General features: G+C 39.4%; 1 protein-coding gene across 2 annotated transcripts in view; it reads left to right on the forward strand.

The window, feature by feature from the left end:
• Nucleotides 1-23186, forward strand: part of SLC7A11 (solute carrier family 7 member 11) — an 89130-nt gene that overhangs the window by 50876 nt on the left and 15068 nt on the right. The window contains exons 7-11 of one of the 2 annotated variants that reach the window (XM_072788375.1): nucleotides 11448-11571; nucleotides 13645-13748; nucleotides 14637-14733; nucleotides 16279-16428; nucleotides 17651-19356. In XM_072788375.1, the coding sequence (XP_072644476.1) occupies nucleotides 11448-11571; nucleotides 13645-13748; nucleotides 14637-14733; nucleotides 16279-16428; nucleotides 17651-17968 (793 nt within the window). In that variant the 3' untranslated portion in view covers nucleotides 17969-19356. Of the gene's footprint in view, nucleotides 1-11447; nucleotides 11572-13644; nucleotides 13749-14636; nucleotides 14734-16278; nucleotides 16429-17650; nucleotides 19357-23186 lie in introns of those variants that run through there. The other variant, XM_072788376.1, reaches the window with a different exon arrangement.

The following is a 23186-nucleotide window of genomic DNA, read 5'->3' on the forward strand; positions in this document are numbered from 1 at the left end:
CCCCTCATTCCTCTTCATGGCTTCCATTTATTTATTTTTTTAAAGTCTTCTTTTGGGAGGGTTGTGCAGATTTATCGCATGGCTGTGAGAATAATGTAAAAGAAAGTTGAAATGATAGCTTCGTTTGGTTGAAGTAATTTACATTTGGTAAGTTTTATGAGTCCTCCCATCAGTATTGTAAACAAGTTCCTATTTTAAAGATTTCTTAAATCCCATGTCGTATCTTTTAACCTAGTTTTCTTCTCTCCCTGTTTTAATGAACCACATCTCCTAGAAATAAGAGATTGTTAAAAAGCAAAAATAAATAAATAAATAAATAAATAAATAAATAAATAAATAAAAAATACAAAAAGCCAAGGAGGCCAGTAACTCTTTCCATATGTGGTTACAAGCTATATGAAAAGCAGAGGTATCTTTGAGGGTGACAAAGAGTCCTGTCAACTTCTCTCAAAAATGTTTGTGCTACAGATTTAAAGGAAACATTTTGAAGGTACTTTATAATGCTCAGTGAATGGCCTTAAGTTCTTTCTAGAATTTGGTGAGTAACAACAGATGCAATTGACAAATGACAATTACTACAAATGACATTACTACAAATATTCTCCTAAAATTCAGATGATTTTTTAAAAATATATTTAGAGTAGCATTCTGATTAAAGTTGAGACATAGGGGCACCTGGGTGGCTCAGTGTTTGAGAGTCTGCTTTTGGCTCAGGTCGTGATCCAAGGGTCCTGGGATCGAGTCCCGCATCAGGTTCCTCACAGGGATCCTGCTTCTCCCTTTGCCTATGTCTCTGCCTCTCTCTCTGCATCTCTCATAAATTAATAAATAAAACCTTAAAAAGAAAGAGCTGAGACATAAAATATAGTGACTTGCAAAGACATTATATGAGTGTCTATGATAAAATGGTCTTATGATGTGGCCTTCCAGAGGTCTGACTGGATCTGCATATACCATTTTAGAAACTGGAAGAATGGACAGACCACTTTTCCTTCAAGTGATCTTTACTAATGATCAATATTTTCAGCCAGGCTGATACTTCGAAGTTGTAATGATAGAAGATGCTTTGATGTGCTGGTATTCCTGGTTGAGAATAGAATCATAATCTCCAGAGCCCAGGAGAAGAGATTGTAAAGTCAGCATCCTATTCTTTCCTCTGCATGACAGAACGAGGCAATGAGAGACATTGCCTCAGAATGCTCTGGTACATCAGCAAGTGCTCAACTGAGTTTTTAAAGAATTCTGTTGAACTATCTTTATGGATTAGTTTTATTTGCTAAAGTGGTTGATAATGAACTTTCAAGTGATACAGACTTTAGACTCTATTCATTCAATACCCCTTTAAAAAAAGACTTATCAATTTGAGAGAGAGAGAGCCCTTGAGTATGCAAGTTTGTGCATGAGTCAGCAAAGGTGCAGGGGAAGAGTCTAGAGCAGACTCCCCACTGAGCATGGAGCCTGACTCAGGGCTCAAACTCAGGACCCATGAGACCACAACCTGAGCTGAAACCAAGACTCTGAGGCTCAACTGACTGAGCCACCCAAGTGCCCTAATTCAATACTCTTTTTAACTGATAAGGAAGTGTAAACCTGGAGAGATTCAGTGATCTGTTTGAGTCCCTTCAAGTGACTGGAATGTGACTACACTCAGCCTTCAGATTGGAGTCCAGAAAATTTTTCAAAATTCTATGAACTTAAGTTAAAACAAAATCAAAGGCAAAACTCTGGGGAAAAGATATTGTGAAAAGACAGTTTATACCTGGGATGTTATATATATATGATATCTGGTGGTCAAATAGATACAATATTAATATGTTATTATATACTATATATAAATAATTATATATATATATACACCATATACTCGAGTATGCCTGTAAACACATATAAAAATATATGTATATATATACAAATACAAATACATGTATATACAAATATATGTATATATATATACAAATATGTGTATATATATACATATACCATATACAAATATATATACAAATATATGTATATATTTATATATACAATATACAAATATACAAATATATATACTCGAGTATGCCCGTTTGTGCATGAGTCAGCATAGGGGCAGAGGGAGAGAATCTAGAGCAGACCCCCCACTGAGCGTGGAGCCTGCCCCATAAGGACCACTTCTATTTTATAGTCCCTCAGCTACTGCACAGTATATTTGACTTGAGAAAATTATGCCTAGAGAGAGTGTGCCTATGAATCCTTGTAGCCTAAGAAAAGGCATTAGTAAACATAAAGCATAAAGCTTATTGTTCAGAGAGTTTAACTTTTGAGCTGAAAGATAAAAGATCACAAAATTTCCATTTCTGCTGCGAGTATGAATCTTTGCAAATGGGCAGCCTGCAGAGAGAAGAGGGAGGGCTTGAAGGAGGTGCTGCCATTTTCTGGGCCTTTGTGACCTCTTCAGGGAGCTGTGAACCATTCCAATCAGGCATCTTCATCATCACTTTCTTGGCAAGGACACATCACCTCTCTCGACTGGCAAGGTTCTTGGTCCATCAACTCTACTTCTTCTCATCTTTGCCTTTCTCTACTGCTTCATCAGCCTGCTGTGTCATGCTCTCTGTAGCCCTGCCGTATGGCTTTACCAACTTACTAAAGCTGGGTCATAGCTCTTGGAGCGTCTGTTGACTTTGTACTTTTCCTGCAAAGAATTACCCTAGGAGTATAAATAGAGACTTGTTGCGGTAAAAAAAAAAAAAAAAATATATATATATATATATATATATATTTTCAACTTTATAGTGTCAAATAAATGCATATGTTAATCATTCATATATAGCAGCTTTACAAAACGAATTCATATTATTTTCAAAATGATACTTTAGGAAGCCGGTATTGGGTCCAAAAAAATGATCTGAAGACATAATTTGACTTGTAGAATGTAGAGCAGTGATTTTAAAACTATTGAAACCCTCAGTTGTATTACAGAGTATCAATGAATAGAACAAGGAAGAGAGGACCGATCTGGTTGACCTGAATGAGAACAGGGTAGTCTGTAACCTTGCCTGTTGTCCAGTTTCTGTTCTGATTCCCAGAGCAGCCAACTGGAGAGTCACTTATCTATTTGACCACCAGATATCAAAGTAAAATTATTACTAATAATTAAATTTGTCATCGTTCAGAAATGTTGATGGCAATTTTTGGTGGTATGAGCGGTAGTTATTTATCATGGTTGAACATCTCCACATTTACCTGTTCCGTTTCTTATCACGTGGCTGATCAGAAATGTGCCTGGAACTGGTTTATGCGTATATAGTAGGAGAAATGTCATCTGTTCCTTCCAAGATATGTGCTTATAGCCTGAGGGAATTTTGACTCTAATTTCCATTTACTATGCCAAAGTGGGTATATTTATTTTATGTTGCCTTGTTCTTGGCATAAGAGTATTTTTATTTAACATTGCATTGTGTTATTATATGCCTTTGGTCAAAACAAGAGACTATTGTGCTTTGGTCTTTGTTGGATGGGTGACAGTTGTTAGAAGTGCAGGAGATTTTCTATTTTTTTTAAAGATTTTATTTATTTATTCATGAAAGACACAGAGAGAGAGAGAGAGAGAGGCAGAGACACAGGCAGAGGGAGAAGCAGGCTCCATCCAGGGAGCCTGACATGGGACTCGATCCGAGGTCTCCAGGATCACACCCTGGGCCAAAGGCAGACACTAAACTGCTGAGCCTCCCCGGGATTCCCTGAGATTTTCTATTTTAAAGTAGCAAACAAGGAGATCTATCTTTGTTGCATTTCTGGGAAGTTTGAATAATGATTAATTTTTAATCTTCTCAGATACGATTGTTTTAATTTGTGTTTTGTAAGTTGGGACAGTGTTTTAAGAATTTTATACCATATACTGGTCTTTTATAAAACAACATAATATATGAGAAAATTTAATGAGGACTCTTTTAAGTCTTATATAAACTAATTGAGACCTTGATATAATGAGGCCTTTCATTCTTTTATTGGTCAGGGTAATGCCAGCTGCTACAACAAACAAACCGCAAGTCTTCAATGGCTTTCAACCATCAAAAATTTAATTCTTAAATCATGTAACAGTCCAGTGGCTAACTGGTGATGTGATGTTAGCCAGTGATGTCCCTGGCTAACCGGTGGGCCTTCTTATACATGTCGATTCTGTGACCTAGATTCCTTTCACAGTGTGGCTTTGCCACTCTATAGATTTTCTGCAACTAGCTGTCAGGCGAAAGGGGTAACGAGGCAGCCCGCTTTGGCCTTTAATTGCCCCATCAGTTGAGATCGAGGATAAGTCACCCTCTCACCCAAATACAAGAGAGTCTGGCAAATGTGGCCCGTGTGGGTAGCTCTTCCCAGGAACAATTTATACTTTGGAAAGAGGTACATAAATGTGTGGTTGGTGGTTATTTCATCCATACATCTGGATTTTAGGGACTCTCTTCCAAAGAACGGTTCCTGAGATGTTGCATTATTGTAATGTATTTCAGGCTAAATCCTGAGGAAAATAATGAAATTTTAAAAGGCATATCATAAAAACAGTGTAACAAAAATACGAATTGAACATTAGTGTGAAATTTAAGTTATTGTTCTTAAGATATTTTATCTTTTCAGCTATTTAATTTCTAACATTTTACTAGAAACCATTTTTTTTCTCCACTCAGACTTGCCCACTAATATCTTTATTATACCCATGATAAATATAAATAATTGTAGTATATCTGGAAGACATACTCTAAATCTCTAGAAAATGAGAGAAAGTGAGATGTAGCCATGTTAATCTTTTTGAATGAAACTCAAGCAAATGAAAATGTATTCTCAAGCTACATTTTGCCAAATAATTTTACTTAGCGATGAATTTATTCTAATAGGATAAAAAATTAAGTATTTTTAGGGATTGAACATTTACACTAATGCGTCTGATCGCTTATCACCCTGTGTTTCTGAATTGTAAGTTTTTGTTTTAGTTCTTTGTTCTATCTGGTGTTGCTGTACATTCTTCCCTCCTTACATTTTCCCGGGAGCTTCCTTCAGCCCTGCAGTCTTTTAATCTGTGTCTGTTCATTTCTTACATTTCTCTACAGGTCTCTCTGTCTTCTCTTTCTGTTTATGGACTTCTTCATCTGTGGACAATGGAGAATGGTGAGATTTAGATTAGACATCAGTAGTATTGAAATTTAAAATGCCTCAGTGACAACATCTGTAGCCTTGCCATGATCCTTTTAGGAGCAGAGGGCAGGTGTTTAATGCCTGAAATCAGTGGGATCACGGTGTACCTTTATGTGACAATCTGTTTGTCACATCTTTGTGTTCATCCTTGGCCCAGGAATTGTGATTAAGTTAGAACTGAACATGATTCTTCCTCTCGCTGTGTTTTTTTTTTTTTTCTTTCAGCGACAACCCACACATTTCCCCTAACTCCTTGCTATGTCTCCTCAAGTGCATTTCTTTTCTGTCATCAACAGCCCAATTCCCACTCACCATGGATAACTAGAGATATAGTGATAGCACTAAATGACAATGAGGCAAAATCACTGAAAACACACAAAAGAATTCGTGAGTCCAGCCACCTGTAATCTAATTGTTTCAAGTCTGGAAAACTATCAAAAACACTTATTTGTAAATCAATTTGTGCTAGAAATGTCAGAAAACACATAGCCAGATAAGATGATTCAGCGCCCAGGGCTCTCTGGAGTGTTCTGTATGAGCAAGAGTCAGGGAAAGTATGTAAAAATGTATGGAAAAAAATCATGTGAATGAAAAAATATAGATTGATTTTCTTTAAGATATACTATTATCTTTTTGACTATAACACGTGACCGAAGTTATAAGAGTGACAAAACTAACAGCAGTATATAAACCGTGAATCAGCAAAAATTAATTGATTGATAGTGGATACAGAAGAGAGAAATAAAAGAGATGTTTGAGTCATTTCTGTGTCTGAGCTATAGAAAAGCTTTCAAGGTCTTCATAGGGTAATTATAAATAAAGTGTTAAGAATGATTCTGGAAAAAAACTTGGAATCAAGAGATACTTAGTATAATTTTAAATACTTTGTGTTGAGATGAATCACAGTTCCATTTCAATTATATATGAATAAATAGTGCCTAGTTTATTAATAGAATTGAAAAAAATTAGAAAATTGTTTACTTTCTTTTTTGTATCTCACAAATTAAGAAGTTTACCATGTTCTTGCTCTTCTTAATCTTTCCTTCCCCCCTTTTTCCTGAATGTCACATACATGTGTTAAAATCTTAATGATTTTTAAATAGAAACTGTGAAATGGGATCCCTGGATGGCTCAGCAGTTTAGCACCTGCCTTTGGCCCAGGGTGTGATCCTGGGGTTCTGGGATCGAGTTCCGCGTCGGGCTCCCTGCATGGAGCCTGCTTCTCCCTCTGCCTGTGTCTCTGTCCCTCTCTCTCTCTCTCTCTCTGTCTCTCATAAATAATTAAAATCTTAAAAAAAAAAAAAGAAATTGTGAAACATCAGTCACTTCCCTCCTTAGAAGATTCTTGAACACAAAAAGAGCAGGCTTTAAGATTGTCATCATGCCCAGTCCCACGGCCCAGAGACAATTTTAGATGCCCCAGGATCAATGCGTTCTGTGGTCTCGATTGTATGCACCGCGACACTGAGGATTGTGTGGAACTCCTTTTGGTTCACAAAATCAGAAAATTTTGATCAAGTTAGAAAACAATTTTAGGAATATTCTAAATTCAAGTGATTACTAAATTACTCATATGGTTTGAACCTCAGAAATCCCTATAGCTTCAGGTATCCTCAGATCTCTGGAGAATCAAGCTAGGTTTACTCATTTGGTGTTTGTAGCAAGAGTCAACATAAACCCTTGGAAACAGTGGTCATTTCTGATGCTCTATCACAGTTGTAGAGCACATTAAAAAATGCATCCCATGGTATATTTATTATTTGCAAGTTTATTCATGAGAACTATGTGGAACCTAGAGAAATACACTTGGCTCATAACGTGTCACATCGTCACATTCAGTTTTCTGATATTTGTATCATACAGAATAAAACACATGTCTGTCAGCACCTGAGAATCCCAGGGACCTCGTGCGTGGAGTTAGAGCAAGTACAAAGTAGGGGTGATATGGCGAAAGATATGTGGTAAATGTGGAGCTTAGAGCTGAAAGATGTAGGCTCAAGTTTCAACCCTCCCACTTACTATTTTTGTGACCTTGACCACATCACTGAACCTTTCTGAGCCTTCTGGTTCTCATGTTTGAAAAGGGTGGGAACAATTTTGACAACCTCTTATTTGATTGTTGAGAATTTTGTTTCTTATTCGTCTATACTCTCTCTCATTCCACAAAGGATTTGGAATGACGTGTGTATATTTGAAGATAACGTGTATTTGTCAGTGCTTTGTAGATTATACAAATATAAGCTACCAGACATTACTTTTGGGACCCTTTGGATTCCACTTCATTCCTTACAATGAAGTGCTTTTAAGCAGATGTTCCAGAGACTTCCATTTAATAATTTCTAAGAAAACAAGTATTTATCCATGTGTGACATAGACTGGTTATAGGTACCGATTTAAAATAAGCCCACATACCCTCATGTGTTTGCATCGGGGAAAAAATAAATAAATAAATAAAAAATAAATAAATAAATAAAATGAAATGAAATAAAATAAAATAAAATAAAATAAGCCCACAGGAAAGGAAGACTGCCCAAGACCTTTTGATTGAAAACTAAGGGCAGCTAATAAAATTATTGGATTCTCACATACTTAATGGCCTTTAATTGAAAAGACTTTGTATAATGACTAGAGGTCCTAAGGATTAAGTAACTCTTTTCTTGTTAATCATAACAGGCATGCACAAACATTCACAAAAGAGTAGAACTCAGAGGGATGAGTTATTTTTATTCAGCTTAAAGACAATGCTTTCGGTGCACTTGGAATTGGAGGATACCTCACAGTAACACAGAGGCTTTGAAGTATCAGTGGTCTACTAGTCCCTTTAATTCATTTTATTATCACGTGCCATTTGCCTTAATCTTGAGTTACTAACTGTGCTTATCTGCCCTCTGCATCTAAAGCCTCCAGAAAGATTGCTCTGGCATGGCCTAATAGCTTTTATCAGCTCACCCAGTGGCTCTTAAGCTTTGATGCTTGAAACCCAGGAGTTAACCACATGGTGCCAAGCCCTTCTGAACACGTCAACTGCTTTCCTTGGTAATTGATTGCTGTTTATGCCAAGGCAGCCGCAAGCTCTTCTCCTCCTTCCCTTTGTCAAAATGCAGTGGAACTGGAGCACAGAAGACATTGGCTTTTTTGCCACACCCCCTCCAATTCCCATGGCTTAATTTTCTGAGAGAGGAATTCCTGGGCATGTTGTGAATTGCAACAAGGTTGGACCCTTTCTTACTTTTGTCTTATCGTTTAGGTTCCTTTGACTCTCCCCACCCCCAGAATCTATATAGTATATCTGGCTGATAGTAAATTTGTTAATAATCTATACATTTCAGCTTCTCTGACAAACATGCTCGCTTTTCCTCCTCTTCTGCAAAAATTGTCTAGGGAAATTTATTAGGTGAGCTTCTGTTGTCTTTTGAATCTACCCCCAAATTTTCTAAACATTGAAACTTTTTTTCAAAAGTTCATCCACTTTCTCATTCATTTGGGGAATATAAAAAATAGTGAAAGGTAATAAAGGGGAAAGGAGAAGAAATGGGTAGGAAATATCAGAAAGGGAGACAGAACATGAGACTCCTAACTCTGGGAAGCGAACTAGGGGTGGTGGAAGGGGAAATGGGTGGGGGGTGGAGGTGACTGGGTGGCGGACACTGAGGTGGGCACTAGATGGGATGAGCACTGGGTGTTATTCTGTATTTTGACAAATTGAACACCAATAAAAAATAAATTTATTAAAAAAAAAGTTCATCCACTTGACCTTAAAGCTCATGTTACACAAAAAAATTGTAAAAGTCACAGAATAACTTTTTTCCCTCCTTTATGGTAAGTAAAACTGCATTATTGGTCTTGATAAGAGTTTTGCAAAGCTCTTATATATGATTGCAAACAATTATGATTTCAACAATTATGATTTCTCTGAAAATTAAGAGTTAAGAGATTGAGGACCCACATGCATGAGAAAGAGAGTACATCTTAGTGGTTAATAAGCTGTGCCTTGAGCTAGGATTGATCAGTTGACTTCTGGGTTTCTACTTACCAGTTCTGTATCTTTAAACAATTATTTAGACTCTCTTAGACTTAATTTCCTCATATACAAAATGGTGATGATGCTCCTAACTCACAGGATTTTCTGAAGATAAAATGAGGCAAATATGTAAAGTACCTTATAAAATATCAGGCACATAACAGCCACCAAGTTAATGGCAGTAGCTAGTGCTATAGTTTTTGTCATTGACAAGTGGAGAAAAAAAAGTTGGATTTTTTTTTTTAGGATTTCCTTCTGCTAAAACCAATTCAGAAAACATCCCTCAGACATACCATTATTTTGAAGCAGGAAGTGGGGAGGTTGCCTTGGAAAAGCCCAGCTGAGGCTAGATTCTATGCTGGGAGGGTCACAGCCCAGATTTCAGACTGACTTCCCCTGCTAATTTGCAGCGTCATCTGATGGGACTTGTCCTGGACAGGCTAGTTACTTCACTGCACTTAACAATGTCACCTCAGTTTTTATTAACAGAAAACTTTATACTTCTTAATCCCATTCTTGCGAGGAATAGAGAGCCTCTCTCTCCCCGCCTCCCTCCCTGCTTCTCTCCTCCAGAGAAGGAGCTTAACACACCATTTGGGATGTTAAAAAAAAAAAAAAAAAAAAAAACAGAAAAGATTCAAGTTTAAAATCATACAGTGAATGTTTGAAAAGCTGCACATATACCTGCAAGTTCGCCTTCTTAGCCCTTTGCATTTACGTATAGTCTTTCTTTCGAAGAAACAGAACTCATCTTTAGTATGCCTTATGCCACTCAGTCCTTTGTATTTAATTGGCCTAGTGATTTCCTCTGCTGAAATTTAGCATTTATCAATCACAACTAGCAATGCATGTTACGGTGCTAACTGAAAATTCCACAAGACCCTCTTCACACTGGGGAAGGGGAACATCTGCTACTTTTATATCAGGATGCCAGGATTTAGAGGTCAATGTGTTTCCCCATCAAGGCTTCAGGCTTTGGGGATCAGGGGAAGTGAAAGGCTCCAAGCAGCATAATGAATGGCAGTTGCTGACTGGCTAGCTTTGCCTGTTCTCAACAGGGGATAGTGCTGTTCAGCATAATGAGCTGGGACTTTGTGTGCTAAACATACCCAGCTTGGGGAGAGAGGCAGGCTGTGCCTTTTTTTCCCCCTCCCAGCTCTGAGCTGTATTTTCATCTTGGAAGAAATTATATTGAGGTCTTCATTAGTGGCACCCAGCAGGGTCTAAGGCCCCATGAGGGCTGATAAGCTGTATGGCTAAAAAACCCATCAGCCTTTGTGCAGGGAGCTGAAGGTTTAAGTTGCTTGAACTGGAAAGAGTCTGAAGAGGTGATTAAGTTAAGCAAGTAATGTGTATCGGTAACATGGAATCAAATTATTAGGGTCAGTAACTCCTGGCTTTGCCAGTGCATTAAATGAAGACATAACATTGCATTTGTGCTGGGTACTTCTTGATGCCACAGAGTGTCAGCACTGTCCGGTCATATGTACTTCACAGCATGTCACCTCTAATTTCATGGGATTATCTGCACTGTTGCTTTAATAGATACTCATGATCTGGAGCTTCCTTTGAACTCACAGCAGGGCAGTGCAAAGTCATTACTGTGAGCGCTTCTGTGCTTTTTGCGTTATATATAAAATTATCATCACTATCATTTAGAATGGTAGATCTATCTTGCTCTCATGCATCCCAAAGTGTACGACTTATTTGCTGATAAGGGAAGCTATCTAAGGCGGAAAGCTGAATGGGAAAGATCTTCTTGGGGTCTAGCATTAGAAAGGTGTCAAGGCAGTCAATTAGTATTAGAAAGGTATATAGACCCATGGTTCTCCAAGCGCGGTCCCCCGGCCAGCAGCAGCACAATTGCCCAGGAACTTGTTAGAAAGGCAAATCCTACTGAATCAGAAACTCTGAGGTGGGATCAGCAAACTGTTTCAACAAGCCTTCCAGGTGATGCATGATCGAGTGTGAGAAACACTGCTGTAGCATTTGTGGAGTACAAGAGTGGGATGGCCCCATATGTTCTGAGGGTAGCGCAGTAGACAAGACAAATGAAGTATCTGTTCCCATGGACCTTATTAAATTACAAAGGACTGTAGCACTTCACCCTGATAAAATATGCATACTCAACAGAGGCTATAATTATCATACATACTATTTTATTCTTTGTTTGAATTAGCCTGTTATCGTACCGTCTTTGCTTTCAGAGAATGACTAACAAAAGATAACTAATAAGCAATTCCTTTGTGCATTTCAGAACCATCCCCCTTGCAATATGTATATCCATGGCCATCGTCACCATTGGCTACGTGCTAACAAATGTGGCCTACTTTACGACCATTAGTGCCGAGGAACTCTTGCTTTCAAATGCAGTGGCGGTGGTAAGTCCAAGTTGGGAAAATGCCAATTTGAATTTAGGTTAATGAGTTGATGCAATTTTATAGTAGTTCCCTCCAGCAGAAAGTGTTTTGAAATTCAGTAATCTCTTCTTGACCTGAATGATAATGAGCATTTAAAAAATTTAGAAGACACCTTAGCATATTCCATTTAACTGATATAGCCAGAGTCCTATATGATTTCTTGGCACTGTTCGTTTCATATAAAACGTTTCCCCATATTCATGCTTGAAAACATATTTCCATGTGTGCGTGTGGAATAGAAGAAAACATTCTTCCAACATGACTTGCAGGATAGGTGGGCAGTTACTGAATTTAAACGAATGTATTTTTTGGTCTGCAAATTGCGATTTATTCTGTACTCCTTCCTGTTTGTAAACTTTTTTTTTTTTTAGAAAGATTTATTTATTCATTAGAGACACAGAGACAGAGAGAGAGAGAGAGAGAGAGAGAGAGAGTGAGGCAGAGGGAGAAGCAGGCTTCCTGTAGGGAACCTGATGCAGGACTCGATCCCGGACTCCAGGATCATACCCTGGGCTGAAGGCAGGGGCTAAACCGCTGAGCCACCCAGGATCCCCAGTTTGTAAACTTTTCAAACTTAAAATCTTTGTTTGTTTCCCCACAGTGCCACTTAAGAATTTCCAAGGGACCATATGTGTTTGTTTTTTTCTACTATATCCTTAATTTTTGGAAATACTGAGTTATTCAAAGTTAAACATGTCATTGCTCTAGCACTTCTCAGAATATTAAAGATGCTAATGTGCATTTTTAACTCCCTAAGAAGCGGAGACTCATAATTTTACAGCATTTTCCAAAAATTTACTTGACCCCAGGACCATCTTTGCCCTCAAAGGTCATGTTATGAGACTGTCAATCTGTGACACATACTTTTAGTTTTGTATAAAAACTTAACTGGCAAGAAAGCATTTATTCATGACCTCATAACAATGAAGAGTGAAAAAGTAACTTCCCATCACCAGATGTCAGTTCCTTTTAAAAGAGTCACTATTACCTCATGTGGACAACATCCACAGGGGACAAATTATCTCATTTCATGGGAATCTATGTACGTGTTCACTGTATTAAAAAGAGACTTTCCCACTGCCATAAGTCCCACCAGACAAGCCAGTGTCCAGAGCTTACTGATGTCGGGTCAGTCGTCTCATCTTACTAGACAAAGGGCAGCACTTACTTTTAGAGTGTGATGTGGTCCATTAATTACACAGCACCGGCTGCATCAAGGACAACTAAAGAATCCCACATAGTTGTTTTGTTTTGTTTTGTTTTTTAAATACATCCTTAATGGAGATTTGCAGTATTGTATATGCCATGGCGGAAAAGGAAATTTTGGAAGTCTTGTTTATCTTTTGTATTTTCTGTGGCTCGACTTTCGCAGACCTGTATATGTATTCCAGCCTTTTTTTAATGGCAAACCACGGAAGGAATTGGCCGATCCCTGAGAGGGAGAGAGTGGCTCAATAAACAGACATTCAGCTAATGTGATTATTCTGGGCAAAAGATTTTTAGAACCGCTTGTATATGCGGTATAAATGATTAAGTCATCGATTATGTCTCTCTGGACCTCTGTGTTGTAACAGGGGGATTGGTAGATGAAACAAGTATCTGTGACACTTCTCAGGGTACATTTGTAATTCGCTGTAAAAATGTGGCTTTCTAGGCTAAAGGGAAGGCATTTTACAGAAGGATTTCTGTCTCTAATAGGAGAACTTCTGAACTGAGCTTTTCCTACTTACCAGAATCAGAGATGATAGATATCATGGTTGATAAAGATTCAATAAATGGATCATTGCATTATGAAAGTAGAGAGAAGGTGCTTGTTTAGACTCTTGCCCATAGTTTTGCAACAAGCAATGCCATGGTGCCTGCTTTTGATTATTGTCCAAGAAGTCAGTCTGACCCTAACCAAAAAGAAAGATTATAAAACGTACACGTATCAGCAGGCCAAGAGAAAGTCATAGAACGAGTTTGGCCTAAATTGTTTCATTTTATTCCACTTTCTGGCAGAGCATTAATTTGCTTCATTCTGTCTTTCACTAGACCTTTTCTGAGCGGCTACTGGGAAATTTCTCATTAGCAGTCCCGATCTTTGTTGCCCTCTCCTGCTTTGGCTCCATGAATGGTGGTGTGTTTGCTGTCTCCAGGTGAGTGAGTTCAAGCATTTCTAGAAATGCATTTCTGTTTTTGAGATTGGCTGTGATGAGAGTAGTTTTAAAAGGAAAAGAAATAGTGCCTGCAAAGCTGTTGTTTTTAAAGAGACATGTAAGATCGAAGTCTTCGTCTGAGCATCGGTAGCATGGCTCATTCTGCCCATTAGAGGGCACTGCTTGTCAACTCATAGTCTACGCTGCAGCTGGGCATAGAACAATTTTTCTTTCTTTTCTTTCTTTCTTTCTTTCTTTCTTTCTTTCTTTCTTTCTTTCTTTCTTTCTTTCTTTCATTTTTTTTAAATAGAATGTCTGCAGAGTTCAACAACAGCATTTTATTTCTGGTGATAAAATCTTTTGTTTCTCTAAAGGTGACAAGAAAAAAGTAAAGTAAGAGACACCAGAAATCACCACCCCGCCATCTGTATCCCTTTGGTTTTGTTTGCTGCAAAAGTCCCTTTTATTTTACCATAAGATTAAGATCCAATCAGAAAAATGTAACTGTTATGTGTGTGTACACGTGCATGTCTGTGCGTACACACATTTGCATGTGTGTGTACATTGGACTGGATTGGATTGACAGCACACGTACGACACTCGGAACCTAGAACTATTTATATGTAGGGAGAGCTATGCTGAGTTGGATGTTGCTATTGTTTCTCCTCAAAGAATAAGATAAATGTTGGCAGATTTTATAAAATTCGAAGTCAGGTTTCTTTTGATGCTTCTCTGCCTTACCGGGACAGTGGAACCTGAATAATCACCTAAGAAATGTCAAACCAGTTGCTATAATAGTAGATGCAAGTTTTCTCTTAGATTTCTGGATTTTTCCCTTTGAAATGATCAATTTTACAGTCAATTCCACCCACATTTTTCTCCCATCAGGTTATTCTATGTTGCGTCTCGAGAGGGTCAACTTCCAGAAATCCTCTCCATGATTCATGTCCGCAAGCACACTCCTCTGCCAGCTGTTATTGTTTTGGTAATGCATATTAAAAAGTATACCTAGATATAAGCTTGAATAACAGGTTAGCGAAGAGGATTTCAAAGCAGAATTTAGATAGTGCTTTACTTTCCTGTTCATTGCTAAATTGGCTCTGTGTATATCTTGGTGGAGTTTGGGAGGCAAGATATTTTCCATCGCTTCCCTTTATTCAGTATTTCTGATGCATATTTGATGCTTTGGGACCCATCACTTCTTTTTCCCCTTTGTAGAAACTCGCGAGGTCTAAGGGAAATGATTAGACCTGGCTCCTGTCCTCGACACAGAGCCTCACAGAAAAGGATGTAGAGCAACAAGTCCCAGTTCTGCATACTGAAAGTGAAGCTGAAAGCCCCAGTCCAAAAACACCTAGAGGTACATCATAGTATCATAGGCACCTTATAATGAGTTGCATACAAAATTATAGAAAAAAAAATCGCTGAAGCCCTAGGCACTGCAGTGATTCTGTGATTAAAAGTGAGATATTTGAGAGCAACTCTAAAGGGAAGAAGGAAAAAGCACCACAGCTGAAATTTGAGTTGTAGAATTCTTAACGCAAGGTGTTCGTGAAGTGTGGGACACACATGGCTGTGTCAGGTGTAGAAGTCCTCAAATACCCATTGGCAACGTTCTGTTTGTTTTTACCTGCTATTTGGTAATATTTTTGTCAAGTGGACTTGGCTGTCAGGAGCACCATAGACTATATTGGACATTCTGTTTCATGCATTTGTGTCATTATGTTTCCTTGAAAACTCTCCGGAAAGTGTGCGTACGCTCTGTGCGGAATCTGGAAGTCAACGTCACTTGTGGGAACAGAATGTACTATTCTGTGAAGAGGGCTTTCATTTTGAGCCTCTGCTATCAGTGGAGCTGTCCTTGGCATGTGGAGCTGCAGAGACTCGCTAGGCTGATCTCTGGGCTTCCTTCTTTTCTGTGGTCTTGAGGGTCACACCTGGCAAGCACACGGGGAGAGCAAGTGTTGAGGAAGGAGAGGTCAATAATTTGCATTCAGGAGACGACAGAGTCACTGAGAGGTGGCTGTGTTTCCTGAGTGTGTGTAGCCAAGGGCTTGTCAGGAACCATTTACAGAGCTCTCTGTGAATTTTCTAATTGGGTACACTTGATTTTCAGTCTTAGTTATTCGCTTCTCATCTCAGTCTCTGGGTCTTTAAATGTAAGTCAGTGAATATCCGGTGTTTTACACTTTGGAAACACGCTCTCTTCTCTCAGATGAAAACACACACACACACACACACACACACACACAACCGCACAAGTGAAAACTGAACATCTGTATAAAATTCCACTTGATTAAGTGGTAATGATGATGCTCTTCCCAGGCTGTTACTGGTGCGTAATGGGGTATAAGAGCAGAATAGAGATAGGAAGTCAGTCGAATATAGGTTTTTAATCACTGTCGTAGTTTATCCGTATAACTAATCATATGAAAAGGGTAATCGTAATGTGTAGTGATGTTATTGTTTGTTACCAGCTGTGTTCTCTTTTGACTCACCGAGCATGGTTTTTCTCCCCTTTCCCCCTTAGCACCCTTTGACGATGATAATGCTCTTCTCTGGGGACCTCTACAGTCTTTTGAATTTCCTCAGTTTTGCCAGGTGGCTTTTTATTGGGCTGGCAGTTGCTGGGCTGATTTATCTTCGATACAAACGCCCAGATATGCATCGTCCTTTCAAGGTAACCTCAGTAATCTTGATGGGTTTCCATAAATCTTTCTTCTAATACCTAGTCTTCCCGTTGTCATAACTTGATGATGGGGAGCTTGGGTGGGGGCAGCATCCTCTGGAATCAAATGTTTAACTCTCGCAGTTAGTGCCTTGATGTTGGATTTATGTTAGCTTGGAAAAATAACTCATCAGGTCATTTATGTGATGTATACCCAACTTTTTATGTCACTTTTCTGAAAAATGTTGCTTTTTCTTGGATGTGTCTAATGACCCGACGTGTTCAAAGTGTGGGATATGGGATACTCGTGTCTGTCCGCTGAGTAATTGTGGATAGGCGTGCTGAGCCGGGGCGGGGGGATACCTGCAGAATTGCCACTAATTGAAACTCTAAAAAAGACCCTGCTTTACAAAACAGGCGTTTTTAAGTATTCTTAAACGTTATGACTTATTACGTTGTTCTTTTTCTACATTATATGGTCTAGAAGGAATAAGAGTGTGAATACACAGGGCGTGTGAAAATGTATGAACGTACCGCATAATAGAATACCCTTCACCATTGTGAAGCTTTCCTTTTGGGAGGGCTGACGAATGTTTCTTGTCTCTAGCTGCAAACGTTCATGGATTGATCTGACCTCACTATTTATTTGCTTTTAAGAAATAACACAGATAATGTCGTCAGTCATGTTGTCAGAATTTGTTTCTAATTACATCCATAGCCTAATGCTAGCAACATCTTTATTAGCGGTTGAATAGGAGTTGGTCTGTTTTATTCCTGTCAGTTCTTATTGTGAGTCTCCAACAGAAAATCAATATGCACTGAAAGGCTATAACATGTAGCAAGCAGCCTGTGCTCTTGACTCCACATTAAAGCAGATTCTAATCATAATTATCCCAGAGCCAACCTTTTAAAATAAAAAAACGTAAGTCATAGTGGTACTTACCTAGTCAAACAATTCAAACAAAGCATCTCCAATGAAACATGCTTATTTATCCTTAGGTTTTATTCTATTCAAAATTAAAAAAAAATTAAGAGAGTATGGTTGCTCCATTCTGTGTGCCCTGTTAAAGAGATGTTGCTAGTAAGGTAAGGTAGGCTGGTGCCTGTCACCGCCTCTTCTCACGTGGCTGGTGGGGATCACCCCATCCAATGACTGATGAGCTCCTCTTGAACCCACCTTCTGTCTCTGGAACTGTTTGAAATGATTTGTTTTCCTCCCTGTGCTTTGTTCCAGGTGCCGCTGTTCATCCCAGCCTTGTTTTCCTTCACGTGTCTCTTCATGGTTGCCCTTTCCCTGTATTCGGACCCATTTAGTACAGGGATTGGCTTCATCATTACTCTGACGGGGGTCCCTGCATACTATCTCTTTATTATCTGGGACAAGAAACCCAAGTGGTTTAGAAGACTGTCAGGTAAGACTTTTACACAGTTTTGGGACCTCTTGAGAGACCGTGTTATAGAAAACCCAGTCTATGGGTACACACAACCACACACCCACACCCACACACACCCCTTAATGTTCAACAACGTGAGCAAGGCAACTGCTCATTGAAATACATTTTTGCATTTTAATTAGGACTAGCAGAAAAAGCAGGAAGGATGTTTGGGTTACAGCCGTTCCATCCTTGCAGGATATTTTAGTTTGAGCTGCTCTAATTACTTCTTAAGAGAATAGCTTCTTTAGATAGAATTTTATCAGCAGTTCTGGAAATGACCTCATTGCCTTCCTGACTCCCTTACTAACCTAATTATTTTTTACTCTGGGTTGAACTCAGTTTATTGATTCTATATCATAACATGCTACCTGCCGAGTGATGTGAGATTGGGTAGGGAGTGAGGCAGAGACCCACAGAGGTCCTACATGTCGTGATTACGACACAATCCTGGTTAATGGGCATAGTGAACCGCAAAGGGTCCTAAGAACAGCAAGAACACCGAAGAGAAGAATAACAACACCTCTCATGGATTGTGTGATTTCTGTGCGTTAGCACATATTTGACCTTATTTAATCCTTATAACAGTGTTCTGAGTTGGCAAAAGTTTATTATCCCTGTTTTATAGATTTTGAGTCATAATGTGGGAGAGTTTCTGTGCCTTGTTCCAAGTCATGCAGCCAGAATTCAAACTCAAGCAGTGTTGTATTTTATAAAAATCATCCTGGGTACAGGGAGGGTGGATTAGACAAGGTCAGGGCTGAAGAGATTCAAGACTGGTAGTTACCACGGTAACCCCTCACAAGGATTAAGAAAGGTCTGACCGAGGACAAGGCCCGCAGAATCCAGGAGAAAGTGAACCATGTTAAAGGGGGAAAAAGCAGAAGGGCTTGGTGACCAGGTAAGTTGGGAGAAGAGGAAATATGGGATAAGAGGAGGTAGAAAGGGTGCTTGGGAGCAGCCTTTGTGGAAAGCCTACCCCTCTGGAAGGGTCTCTGCTGAGTAAGGCCCTCCTCTCACATCATCTCATGTCATCTCATGTCATCTTCCACAGGCTCTGTGAGAGAGAGAGAGAGAGAGAGAGAGAGCGCACGTTTGTTCTTCTCTCCTCAATGGGAAACTGGGACTCAGGGACATAGGGAATTTATTTCTGCGTGTACAGATTTTAAACCATTGAGCTAGGATTTGCACCCACAGCTGCTGGGCTTCAGAGTCTATGCTCTTTCTGGGGCACAAGGGAGAAGTAAAAAAAAAAAAAAAAAAAAAAGTAGCCAGAGGCCATGTTTTTGCCTGTGAGTTGGGATGAGTTTAGTGAGTTTAGAAAATGATTGTTCTTAGCATGCATTTTCATTGACTTCTCTGACCATAATCCATTCTTAAAAGCCCAGCAAGAAGTTGAGGGAGATTTCTGATATTTCTGATAGAATTGTTAATAAATAATGTCAGTGTTACTAAACCTAAGAAAAACCCAAAAGCCCCTCAAAACATGTATACATATTGACTCACCAGTGTGCTCCACAATCTCATTTAGAAGTCAGCCATTTAAAATGGACTTTTGCTAATAATAATAATAATAAAAATAAATAAATAAATAAATAAATAAAAATAAAATAGAGTCTTGCTACTGTTCTTTTTAGCTTATAATTGGTGTTTGGTATCTTTAGACCTTATGCTACTATTTATGTCTAAATTTTGTTTTCTAGCCAGCAACACTGAGTCCCTGAGGAGGTGTTATTCTAAAAGTTGGGTTCCTTAAGGCTAACAAGGGCCCACTGATTGTCCCGCAGGGTATTTCACTTCTATTTCCTATTAGGTCACACTCGTTTTCTGTGGAGTATTTGTAGTTAGATTTTCTCTGTTGTAGGCAATACACACAGAGGCGTTTCTGAAAAGGGAAAAGGATCTTGTTAACCAATAACTGCCCATAGGGTTGCTGTCCTCATTACCAATGTCTGGAACAGACTAGGGATCATCATTGTGAGGTCTGTGTGTCTCAGACCCCGGTGAGAGAGAGTTCAATTCCCCGAGAGCCATGGGAAAGCCCGTGAACTGAGGGAGAGAGGGCTGGTAGCCCTGGAGTTGGGCCATGATGAGGCGGAGCTTGATGAGAGAGCCGATGCCATGCTTTCTCCCGCATAGTAGGCCTTGCGCTCCACCTATTGGGAGGCAGCCAACTCTGAACATCCCTTCCCATCGCTTCCACGTACATATTTTGCACCATTTCTTTGTCAGTGCCTACCGACTTCCAGTTTTCACACTAGATCCTTCTTTGACAGTTTTCCATGCTTATGTGATCTTGAAGTTTTTTGTTGTTTTCCTGTCTCTAATGATGTCTCAAACATCTCCAAGGACTCCAAATTTAGTGTAGCCATTTGCGAAAGCAGCCGCGATGCAGCAGTCCCATAATGGTTATTCGGATCTCAGAAATGCCATTAAGTCTTACCAGGGAGCATGGCAATTCTGTTTTTAAACTGTGAGCCTTGTAACCTTTTATCTTTATAGCCGCCTTGAAAGTGAGTAGCAAAAAACAACAATCCTCCATAATTTTGTTTGATTTTCCTCTTAGGCAGCATTCTTGTAGTAAAATAAAGAAAATTCATAATATTTATTGCTGCAATAGCAAGTGTTTTCCTAGCCTTTGGCCAAAACAAAACACTCATACACGGACCCACAGGCAGTCAAGTCTTGCCCACCACCTCGCCTCCTCTCCCAACTGCCTCCTTGTTAGGAAAAAAGCTCGGTGTGAACGTGCAGAGCTTCTGCGATTTCATATCAAATGTTGTTGTTGTTGTTGGGTAACATTCTCTAGACTTTCTATTATCATTTATTTTCACCCTAATATACACGAACCGGTCAGCCTCCTGAAATGATAGTTGATCAAAATACATCTTACCTAAGGTGCCTTCACAAACGATGCGAGGTGACTGACCAGCCTTCAGAAAATAGTGAAAAGCTGCTTGGCACAGAGAGCCAGGAATGTTCAGAACCCGAGGATCTGAGATTTGCAGGGATTTGATGAATTTCTCTGGCCACAGGATGCCAGTATTGAACCACGTTTTGTCTGATAGCGTTCCTAGGGTGAAAAGAAAATGTGCTCTTAAGGGAATAGTCAGATACACAGAACACATTTTTCTGCCATCTGTGACAGAGTCGTGAATTTTTCTGGGTATTTATTTATTTATTTATAGAAACACGAGCTTCTCACCAGGGAAAATGGGGCGGACACCCCACTGTCCGACTCAAATACATGGAGGTAGCTGGAGCTGGCAAGCTCCGGCGAGGGCTGGCGGTAGCTGTTTTGCTTGGCTGCCTCCATTTATCAGCCAGACTGTGTCACAGCCCAGATGACTGGGTTGACTGGGAGTGGATCCCTCTTGCTAAAGCAAGATATGGAGGATAGTAGTGTTGAGGCAACACCTTTGATTACAAAGCATCATACCGAAGAGCGCCAAGCAAAAGCATCATAGTCCATCTCTGTAGACAATGACTTTGCAGTTCCAGGGTCCTGAAAGCATATGCTGCTTACGGTGTGTCATTGGCAACCTGCCTTATGATGCCTCACTGAAAGTTGCCTGATGGCACGTGACTGGCTCTTCGCGAAGACTGTAGTACGATATTTTAAGTTAAAGTATGATATTTTAAGTTAAGCTGGCCCTACATTTCTTAGGGGCCCAAACCACCTTCACTGTAAGGATAAATAAAACGAGACCATGCATGTGAAAAGATTTGGAAGACTTTAAAAAAAAATATGTACTATAGTTTTACTCTGACTTGTGGGGAAGATTGGTTTTGTTCTAATACTTCACAGACTTACTCAGTTTTGGCTGCAGGACCCATGCTTGTACCAAGTGTGGTTGGGTAAATCGGATTTTGCAAAGTCAGTTGTTGTTTCAGCTGAATTCAAAACTACTAAACACGAAAAAGTAAAGCTGAAAACACTGCAATTGCTGTTTGCTCTTCTTGTAGCTTGCAGTTCCTGAAAACACCAAGTGTAGGCTTGTTGGCTCCACTTTACCTAAAAGGATGATATCATGGAGGAGCACCTGGGTGGCTCCATTGATTAAGCGTCTGTCTTTGGCTCAGGTTGTGGTCCTGGGATCTATTGAGCCCTACATGGGGGCTCCTGATCAGTGGGGAGTCTGCTTCTTTCTCTGCTTCTTTCTATTCCTCTGCCTCTCCCCTTCTTGTGCCCTCTCTTGTGCTCTTTCTCTCTCAAGTAGATAATTTATATATATAAATTATATAAAACTTATAAATTAATAATATAATAGTAAATATATTATTTTATATATCTATAAGCATATATTTATTTATAATAATTATATATTATATTATATTATATTATATTATATTATATTATATTATATATTTAGAGAGAGAGAGAGTGAGTAGTATCATGGAGCTGATTATCCCCAAAGTCAAAAGGCTCCTATGAGCATGGAAGCAGCTGAATGCCACATGGTCCACATTCCCTGTGGGCAAGTAGGAAGCTTCCACAGAGGCTTGTTGGGTTGCTGAGAGTACCCCTATCTGATCTCATCTTTGGAGGTGACCTAGAAGGAAAAGCTGGTGTAGTTCCAACGGCTAAATCAGTGCCATAGTCAGTCACTCTGGCCGAACCTCCATTATGAGGAGAATTATTTAAATCTCAGGATCCCAAGAGCAGATTTAAATTGTAGGAGAGAGCGTAATAGGACAATTTGAACATGGAAGAAGAGAATGGGTGTGCAGAACTGGAAAACAGATTCTTTGGCCTCATATGTCCTATTAGAATAGAAGACCTAAATGGAGCTTTCAGAAAGGAGAATGTCACAAAGCAAAGAATGTCACTAGCAAAGCATCAGGATCCCTGAATTGCTCTTCTTTTATCTGGAGCTGATACAGTTCTGTGACATGGGGAAATAAGATGTCTAAGAAAGCAAAAGACTGGGGGTCCAGAATGCAGAAACAGACATTCGGGAAAGGCTTTTGTTCGGAAGATACGTGCATGAATAGTCACACACACACACACACACACACACACACACACACACACACACGTCAGTCATTGTAGGGATTAGTTCAGGGAGGAAGAGATGGAGAGGATATAAATTTAACCCCAATGCTTTGCAATCCACCACTGAAAATGCCTAAAATCTCCTACTGTTTCAACCTATCGGATAGCCCTGGCTCCTTCTCTGCTTACAAAACCATATATCCCATACTGCTGATTGGTACTTCCTTTTCAACAATCTGTTTTTCTCAGATAATTTTACCACTTCCCTTTTCTGTAAATGTGGACTTTTATTACTCTTGAGCACTCACTTGTCTTCCACGTATATCTCAGTGTAGAGCGGG

Source organism: Canis lupus, chromosome 20 (genome assembly GCF_048164855.1).
Source record: "Canis lupus baileyi chromosome 20, mCanLup2.hap1, whole genome shotgun sequence".
NCBI lineage: Eukaryota > Metazoa > Chordata > Mammalia > Carnivora > Canidae > Canis > Canis lupus.